General features: G+C 42.8%; 1 protein-coding gene across 2 annotated transcripts in view; it reads right to left on the bottom strand.

Moving 5' to 3' along the window:
* Positions 1-1,707: 1,707 nt before the first annotated feature.
* The window catches only part of sema3h (sema domain, immunoglobulin domain (Ig), short basic domain, secreted, (semaphorin) 3H), a 70,831-nt gene continuing 62,931 nt past the window's right edge, over positions 1,708-9,607 (bottom strand). The window contains exons 10-18 of one of the 2 annotated variants that reach the window (XM_037773675.1): positions 8,572-8,716; positions 8,362-8,451; positions 7,196-7,325; positions 6,981-7,069; positions 5,881-5,922; positions 5,106-5,260; positions 4,082-4,143; positions 3,505-3,647; positions 1,708-3,197 (exon numbers count right to left, since the gene is read on the bottom strand). In XM_037773675.1, the coding sequence (XP_037629603.1) occupies positions 2,730-3,197; positions 3,505-3,647; positions 4,082-4,143; positions 5,106-5,260; positions 5,881-5,922; positions 6,981-7,069; positions 7,196-7,325; positions 8,362-8,451; positions 8,572-8,716 (1,324 nt within the window). In that variant the 3' untranslated portion in view covers positions 1,708-2,729. Of the gene's footprint in view, positions 3,198-3,504; positions 3,648-4,081; positions 4,144-5,105; positions 5,264-5,880; positions 5,923-6,980; positions 7,070-7,195; positions 7,326-8,361; positions 8,452-8,571; positions 8,717-9,607 lie in introns of both variants that reach the window. The other variant, XM_037773674.1, reaches the window with a different exon arrangement.

The raw sequence follows: 9,607 nt of genomic DNA, 5'->3' as shown, positions 1-9,607 counted from the left end.
GTGTTGGTTTAACATTTTAACAAATACGAACAAATCACTATTAACTGCTTTGCAAAGTCAGTGAACTCGCTCAAATCCCACACGCCAGCGTCCATTTGACACCAGTCCTGCTCAGCACTTTCTCGAGTTCCAACTTTGTATAATAAAGGCTTCTTTATTATACATCGGGCCTGCTTCATAATTTACAGCCAGATGTCGTTACCAGCTGGAGCTACGGGACCAGCAGTATATTACTCCACTTCTTCAGCCGAACTGGAAGTCACTCAAAGTCACCAACGGCCCAGTTAGGGTCCTGAGCCATAGGTTGAAAAACATGCATGTTCTGTACAGAGTCTCTTCGCGGTCCTCTTCAAAATGTGTTTTCTTGTCCATGTTGTATCCAACACTACAGAAAAACATCTTTAAAAGCATCTTGATACTCTATAGGGTTCAGTATGCTCATTTAACTGCCAACATTTCAGCTTCTACATGCTAGAAATGTGATTTTGAATACTACCAATTAAAATATCCCTCTGTGTTTTGACCAAAAAAGTCTAGAAGTCGTGACCCTGGTTATGACGCTTAGACTCATTAAAACCATTTCAAACAGATTCAATCATGAATGTCAGGAGGAAAAAGTTGTTTTTTTTTAGTTACTGGAGAGGCTTGATTGTGCCTCATCTAATAGCAGCTAAACATTTCTTTTCCCAGAAACTTACAAAGCAAAAATGTAAATTTGTCTGCAAATTGGAGTCCCACGTTACAACAAACATATTTTCTAAATCTGTACACTGCACTCATGTGGGACAAACTAAACCAACACTCAGAATAGGATTTTTTCTGACGCTATAAAACACACCAGTCTTCTTTTCCCCCACACCTATACTAAACTCTGTGTTGCGTGGCAGTGCCAGATATGTCTGTGAACGTTACCAGCTAATTGAATTTCTAAACCTTGAGGAGAACATACTGTAATGGAAACATCTCCTGCAGTGCGTCTGTACGGCGGCGGCGTCCTGGGAAAGTAGATCTGTAACCTCATCAAAGCCGTCGCTATGCTTTTCTCTGCCTTTCATCTTTGTGGTCACGGTCAGTCATCTCGCGGTCAGACCCCAACGATCTAAAGAAACCAGCCAAACTCTCACTGTAGGTGAACTGATGGTATACTGTATATCCAACTGGGGTAAAAGAAGCATAATACTCATCAGTGCTATTTACTGCTATTCACATTCCACAGTAAATAATTACCTCCTCAAAGCTCTTTGATTAACTATTACTGCTGATTATTTTCCAAAAAATACCCACATCACAGAGAATATTTTCTTTTACCTTCTCCTGTTCTTTGCTGAAAACACAAACTGTTTTAGGAACCAACACAGTCTCACAGCAGTTTGTGAAATATTCATGAAATTTAATGTATTTCATTCGTGTATATAGACACGAATTTCCCTTTTTTAGTGATGCTCAGCACGACTTTCAACAACATATTTTTCATGGTTTCTCCTACAAATGTCCAGCAACATGTGACGCACGTGTCAATTCCCGCTCCAGTCTGTTCAAAATAAAACTACTCAGTTTGGAAAAGATCGTGATTTGGGTTAAAATAACACGGGAAGTTACGTGACAAATAAATCAACTTTGATTTCACACTGGACACGAACACCGGTCTCCTGAGCAAAAGTCTGTTGTTTTTTCCCCGCTCTCTATACTTCACAATTACGTGGATTACACACAAATTTTGTGCTGACCATCACGAAAAAAAGGTGAAATTCGTGTCTATGTACAAGAATCAATACATTCAATTTCATGACTATTTCTGAAACTGCTGTGCGACTGGGCTGTAAGAACAATCTCTGTTGATGTGTTCAAAGATGCTCTAACATCTGACATTCGATGGTGAACAGAAGCCATGCTTGCTTGTTTTGTCTTCTTGCTTTCACTTTCCAATGACACAGCTTGTCAATCAAAATCTTATGAGCAGTTGACCCTCAATTCTACAGTATGAAGGCCAAGGATGGAGTGTCCTTGAACGCAACACAGTCAAGTTTGGAAAATGCAACATGACTTTGACATTTTTTTTAAAATCTGAAGCATTTTGCATGTTTCTGTAAAGACGGTTTTCAAAGCAAACTGAATTTAATGCAAACCAGTGTCTGCCTGGAAGGTACGAAATCTATCTAAACACATCTGTTCTGCTTTGGAGCAGCATTGTTAGTGTGTATGTGAATTATAATCAATGAGCAAAAACATGCAAAACCACTAGTACGGTCCTTTAAGGCTGCACTAATTTTAGAAGGGTTGGATGATTTTTTTAAAAGCTGAGTATCTATGTCTGGATCCAAAACATCCCCGCCCATGTCCTTGTCACGACACAGAGTCAGTCAAACTGAGTGATCTGGACACGCCGTTCGTTCTTCATTCAAGATGCTACGCAGCCCCCCTAATTTATTCTACTTTTTCCTTTGTATTCACAAGTCTTTTGTCCGGGCGCAACAGTCTTTCACGTCCTCCTGTACATACTTCAGTTTGTTTGTGTGTAGCTTAGTTTAAAAGTTTGTCACTATAATGAAAGGATGCCTTTTTTTGTTTGTAGATAAGTGCATGCGCATGTCATAGTCTCTGTACATACAGTATGTGTGTGTCTCAGTGTATAAGTTAAGTGTGTGTGCGTGTTTGTGTGTGACGTTAATATAAATGGATGTGTCTGTGTTTAAGTCACTGTAAATCTGCCCTCCTGTTCCGCGAAACATTCAAGCGCTCCTCGGTGCCCTCTGCTGCGGCTTGCTCCTGCTCTTCCTCCCCGCTGCCCTTCCTCCCCCTCCTCCTCCTCCTCCTCCTCCTCTTCCTCCTCCATGCTTGTGCCTCTCCCCCTTCTCTTTCTCCTTGTTCGGCTCCACCACGATGCCACCGTGGCGACGGTGGTTGCGTGGCGGGCGGTATCCCAGCGCCCGGCAGTGCTGGCCGAGGTTTCCGGGGTGAATCAGCGCCATCACGTCCTCGTACCAGGGTTGGGTGCCCGCGCCCTGATAGGACGCGGCGGACCAGGAAGCGAGGAGGCGATTGGCCGAGGGGCTCCAGACGGCGAGGCGGACGGTGACGGCGGTCCAGTGGTAGCCGTGCTCCTCCACCTGGCAGTGGTAGACGCCGCCGTGAGACAGCTCAGCTTGACGAATCAGGACGCCCCGCTCGATCACCACCAGCTGGTCACCTGTGACCACCTGGAGAGAGAGAGAGAGAGAGAGAGAGAGAGAGAGAGAGAGAGAGAGAGATCAGATGAATGCTGAAATCTTATGTTTTTTTGCTGTGCTGAGCTGCATCTCAAATTAATCTCCAGTTTCCCAGTTTTCAGATGATGTACACCACTTCTATGTGACATCTACTGTTGACCCCCTGTACCTCCCTAAAAAGACAAAAACGGGTCTATGGTAAACAGGAATGGAGTGGAAAAGGTTAAAAAATGAGAACACAGACTAAAAGTATTACAGTAATTTGTGTGTGTGTGTGTGTGTGTGTGTGTGTATATACCTGGTTTAGTTCAGGACTGTTCTCTCCGGCCTGTTTGTACCAGGTAACAGCAGCGTGTCTGGATCGGGGCAGACACTCAAGGTAGGTGCTGTTGCCCTCGGCAACCATCATTATCCTCTGCTCCGCCTCCACCTGCAGCCCGGCTGAACGACATCGAGGGAAAGATGTGACAGGTTAGAGAACTGTTTTGTTGTTCAGTTTTAATTCTGTTTGCTTCCTTTTGTGCAGAGAACTATTTCTATCACAGAGTTTATATTTGTGCCTATTTTACAAAATACATTTACTTTGCATTTATTTTCAGTGTGTTTTACTTATTTGTTTATGATCAAGGTTCTAAGGATGGAGGGTGTCTTATGTTGTGCAGATTATATTCAATCATATATTTGTTATTTTGGGCCATATAAATAAAGTTGACTAGAATGAGGTTACTACAGTTTCATTTAAATGTATCTTACTGTGGCTGAAGCATTATTGAAGCTGAAGTATGGCAGTAATTGCCAGCCAAAGGTGATTACACCACAGTGATTGTATCCGTGAGTATCGCTGAATGAATCAACACAGTAAATTATCTCCTCACCTCCCTGTCTGACACACTGCGTTAACGGATCCTCATCCTCCCCTAAGTGACGAGCGTTCCTTCTGTAGAGGAAAAGACATGAAATTACAGGAAACAAAGAATTACAACCTGCTAGTCACTGCAAGAGGTGGAAATTTTCATTACACCCCGTAATGTGGAAGTGTTTGACTTAACGAGCAATACACTGACAATACAGACCTTTTACATTACTGGATTTTGTGTGTGCAAATCATAGACTGTATATAAGAAGCAGACATCGTCACCGTGACGTGACCCAGTAGTTTATAGACAACGGTTTTGAAGCCTCAAGTTCGACATTTTGATCATCGCCATCTTGGTTTTAGCAACCAGAAGTGACAAAACAGGGTGGAGCTAAGCACAACTGAACGCTGAATAAAACATTTTCAGGCGACCAAAATGTTATAATTAACTTTTATGAACTGAAAACACGCTGTGAAAGGGTTAAAGTTCTAAGACGAGAACACGGAAAACTCCAAGACCGGACAACGCCGTGGTAGCGACCTGTCAATCACAAGGTAGCCACGCCCTAAAGCATACCCTGCTTTATGGTCTATTTGACTCTAAATGGGATCATAATTTGCTGGCTATTAGAAAGAATGCATTCTTCTGCATTGGCTTCACTTTTCAGACCCCGGAGGTTGCCCACTGGTGCAAAGGGGAAATTCTGGCAAATGTTGATGATGGTGGCACTAAAGGAAAGGCCAGCAAAAACATTATCATTGGCAAGCTTCATGGAAATTTGTCAATTTGTCATCCTTTGTAATGGAATCAAGTGTTGGTGAAGTTGAAAACATGCTTAAAATTTAATCAGAAAGATCTGAGTTCAGAGGAAATTTGAGCCACGTTTCAAACGATCGACAAATGTGGTTTAAATCTGATTTGAGAAGATCGATTCCATGTGTTCGTCCTCTGATATTCAGACTTTTGTGAAAACTTGTAAGAGACATCCAACATAGTCAGATAAGTATTGTTTGGATGAACAGATGTAGTTCGTCGTTCCTACCTGCGTACGGTGGGCATGTAGGGGCTGCAGGCGTGTCCGTCCCAGGTGCAGTAGGGATCTCTGGCCAAGCAGCACTCAGCACAGGCCTGACCGTACAGCTCACACTGGTACAGGGCCAGCTGGGACACACCCTCCCTGGAGCCCACAAACAACCACTGCTGGAGGAGGAGGAAACAAGGAGGGGGGTATGAAAGATAGAAATGGATATGCAGAAGTAGACAATGAACAACAGGGAGAGGATGGACGGAGAACGAAAGATGGTCGGAGGAAGAGGGAGGAAGTGAGAAAGAGGAGGAGAGTAATAAATGAAGGAAAGCCAAGAGAGAAAGAGGGCATTCAGTTTGCTCCCGTTAGACAGGAGACGCATTGACAATCAACAGCTAAACCAGAAACATCTTCACTCTCTGAGTCACACATCCAACTCCCACTATAACAATTTCACTGTGTGAGTGTGTGTGTGTGTGTGTGTGTGTGTGTGTGTGTGTGTGTGTGTGTGTGTGTGCGTGTGTGTGTGTGTGTGTGTGTGTGTGTGCGTGCGTGTGTGTGTGTGTGTGTGTGTGGCATCGCTTCATTACTGCACCGACTGAGGTAGGGTAACCATAGCAACTGGTGATGAAGCTGTCCTTGGAGATACAAGGTGGAGAGATGAGTGATAAGTGTGATGTGTGTATGTTCGTGTATGTGTGTGTGCGTGTATGCGTGTGTTTGTGAGTGTGTGTGTGTGTGTAGGGTAGTTTGGAAGTTTGAAAGTGAGTTTCTGTTTCTCATCTGTTACCTTTTTCTTTGAGAGTGTCATGGCTGTCACAGGTGATTTGTGCTGTGAGGAAGAGAGAAAAAAATCTAGTTAAAATGAGACAAATAAATAAGAAACTGTCGCACTCAGACAGACAGACAGATAAATAAAAGAGACGGTCAACTAACATATTGAATTTATAAAAACAATAAGGCCTTTGTCTGAAACTCTTTGGGTGCGGCTGCAAACCACAATAATTTAAACAGTCTAATAATTTAGTGCACTGATCTCATAGTCTGTAATCATCCATATCACTTTAAAAGGGTTTCACTAAGCACAAACTTTCCAACAGAGAGCAGAAAAAACAAACTCAGACTTTGCTCAGACAAAGAAATCTCCACCACATCAGTCAATACAGAGTTTTTCTTGAATTTGAGCCTCCAGTGGAATTAATATTGAGCTGAACTGTGAATACTGTCAACTGTGGTCGTTTACATGATAAGTAAGTGCAGCTGTAGAGTTTTAGTCTTGATACAGTAACACGTTCTGGATAATTTCATGGTAATAGTATACAATATATATATGTGTGTGTGTGTGTGTTGGTTCGTGGCTGGGAAAACACAATATACGGTATAATGGGAGATTTAATCATGCTGTTTTCTCTGTTCTCGCCTTTAAAGGAGCATACCAGAGCTTCTGCACACTGTAGTGCTTCAGATGGTTGAAACTACTGGTTTCCATTCATTTCCAAACTGAGTTGGCAGACCATTGAAACTCTTAACAGATAGGTAATTCATCACAGTGAACATCATGTTTGCATTTATTTTTGTGGCGTGGCAATCCAGTCTGAGTGCAGACTGATTTGAAAATCTGTGCTGCATTACCTCTTCAAAATAACGTAACTGTTTGAAGAGTTTGAACAGTCTGATATTTGATTTTCATACCACGAGGAAATAGATGGACACTAATAGCTGCATGAAAGGCAGGAAAATGTATTTAAAAATCTGAAACACACATGCTAAATTTACAGAATGATTAGCTGTTATGCACAGTAGTCAAGTTTATAATAAATAAGGTGAAACATGCAAAGTCTCTGGTATGGAGGTTACATTGTGTTTTTGTACAGAAAGAGTTTGCTGCACCTGAAAGACCTGCAGCTGCTCCAGAGTGACCTCCTGACTCTGACCGTGTTCTCTGGGCAGATGGATGGCCTTCAGCACGAGGCCTGAGTCTGCAGAATTAAAAAAAACAAAAACGTTTATTGCCAAAAACAACATAAATGTTGGGTTTAAAATGCTAAGCTCACAATCCTACACCCTTAAAAGCAGAGAGAAAATGTCCAGAGCACGCACTGTACCTGTGCCGATGAACAAGACGTCGTAGGTACCGTCCACGGCCTCCACTCTGTCTACCAGCAGTTTGCTGAATTTGTAGTGTACACCCACTCTGACCAGGAGGGGGCGCTCTCCCAGTGGCAGCACATTTTCCTAAAACAGTTCAACAGTTTAGGGTTTTGAATTTCATAATCAGAAAATCCACTACATTACATGTGAATGAACAGTGTGATTTATTAGGAGGCTTTCACATCAGCGACCCGGGCCCGAATCTGAGTACACTTGACCCCAAAGTCCAGTTTGTTTGATTAGTGTGAACACTATGTACAGTACTCTGGCACGGTTCGTCGATCCCTGGACTGCTATTTAACGTGAGTAGCAGTCAGCGAATAGTTTTGAAAGGGCACGCTTTTTTCAACGCCGCCGGTCTCCTTGAAATCAACCGCTAAGTGGGCAGAGAGAGAGAGAGTGGGGGGGAAGCAGAGGGTAGAGCCGGAATATTTTCACATCAAACTGAAATAACGGTTAATTTTGACCAAAACAAGTTGGTGATTGTTGGAAAAGACCAACAAAGACGGTCTTGGTGAGTTATATTTTGTTTCTTTCTTGTTTGAATGAAGTCTTTTTCTGATGCTCCACAGCTAGAACAGCTGATCTCTCAGCTTAAACTACAGCGGTGACTTCATACACACATACACAAAACCAGTGTGAATATATCGGCAATCTCTGGTTGTTGGGATGACGGGGCCGGTTGGAGAATTTGAACATATTGGCCAACCCTAGGCGTAATGCAAAGATCGACTCATACGGGCTTGGGATCTTGCGATTGGGTAGCGCTTTTCTCTTCACTTTAGCGACAAAATAAATAAACGTCACGTAGATGATGACGCAAGTGTACTCGAGTACGGAACAACATTACTAATGTGAAAGCTGAGCAGCGGGGGAGTGGGCATGGTATGAGTCAATCGTCCTAATATGAAAAACACCCTTATTGCGTTTTCGTGAAATCATGTTCATCCGTTTTGGACTGGTCTCACTTTGATGAGGACAGTCGGCTAATTTAATTTCTTAATCTCACTTAAGAATTGGGACAAAAATAGAGGGAAACTATGCGTGACCCCTCTATAAAGTAGGCCGCAGTCTAATTAAATTAGACGTGTAATTTAAAGAAGTGAATTTTCAGCTGAACCTGCAGCAGCGGGTGAGTCCTGCTGAAGAAGATGACGTCGTCAGGATACTCTCTGGTCGAGCTGTAACTCCCATACGTGGTGCTGGGACACTGAGAGAGAGAAATAGAGAAATCGAGAGGAAAAGAAAAGGATAAGAATGTTTGGAAGACATTTTTATTCAATACATGTGGTGTAATTCAACTTCAAAACAGCTGCCTGAGTTAACTTACAGTTCCTGGTCGCGGGTAGGGCACCTTGCCTGTAAATTCTGCCCACTTATACTGAGGTCCCTCTTTATGAAGGAAGTTTCCCTTAAAAGCCCGAACCACATCCTCCATTCGGTAAACGCACACTGCTGAACCGTTCAGGATATCACTGCGGACAGACAGGAAAGAAAGGAGTCATTCATCACAGTCAGATTCATATAATCCTTCCATCCATTATTCCTCCAGCGTGCGTGAATAAAAACATAAACTGAGCATGAATTCATTTGATGAGGTGCAACGGTCTTAAAGCAGAAAATCTAATAAGAAAGTGATGCACTGTACAGTAGGTACTGTATGAAGAGCTGTGAGTCATTGTGGCTTTTCAGCTTGAATGCATCAGTTCACTGAGTGTGCTTCAACCCAAAAAGTCCAGCTTGGATGAATGTGCTGCTTTCAGCCCTTCGGTCCCCACCACAACACATCCTATCCACTGTAGTTAAGAGCATGGTTAAGATTTGGACTGTCAAGTTGATGAGCAGCACTGCTAGAAACAGAACAGATAGAAAGGCACTGTTGTGATCACTGTATATAAGAAGTGGACGTAGTCACCGTGACGTCACCCGTTGGTTTGTGGACTGCTGTTTTGAAACCTTGAGTTTCATCCTTTTGGCCATTGCCATCTTGTTTTTTTGCAACCAGAAGTGACACGAGAGAGTGGAGCTAAGTACAACCGAATGCTTTAGGCGATTTTTAGGGGACCAAAATGCTTTCATGAACTGAAAACACACTGTGAAAGGGTTAAAGTTGTAAGATGAAATCACGGACAACTCCCAGACCGGACAATGCCGTGGTAGCGACCTGTCAATCACAAGGTAGCCACGCCCTAAAGCATCCCCTGCTTTATGGTCTATTTGACTCTAAATGCGACCATAATTTACTAAATGAACATCATGCTGTATTGAAGAAGACTTGAAACTAGCGATTGAGACCATAAACTCATGTTTACAATGTTTACTGAGGTAATAAATCAAGTGAGAAGTAGGCTCATTTTCTCATAGAC

The sequence above is a fragment of the Sebastes umbrosus genome, chromosome 6 (assembly GCF_015220745.1).
Source record: "Sebastes umbrosus isolate fSebUmb1 chromosome 6, fSebUmb1.pri, whole genome shotgun sequence".
NCBI lineage: Eukaryota > Metazoa > Chordata > Actinopteri > Perciformes > Sebastidae > Sebastes > Sebastes umbrosus.
The sequence above is the reverse complement of the archived record's forward strand: the minus strand, read 5'-3'. Positions and strand labels throughout refer to the sequence as shown.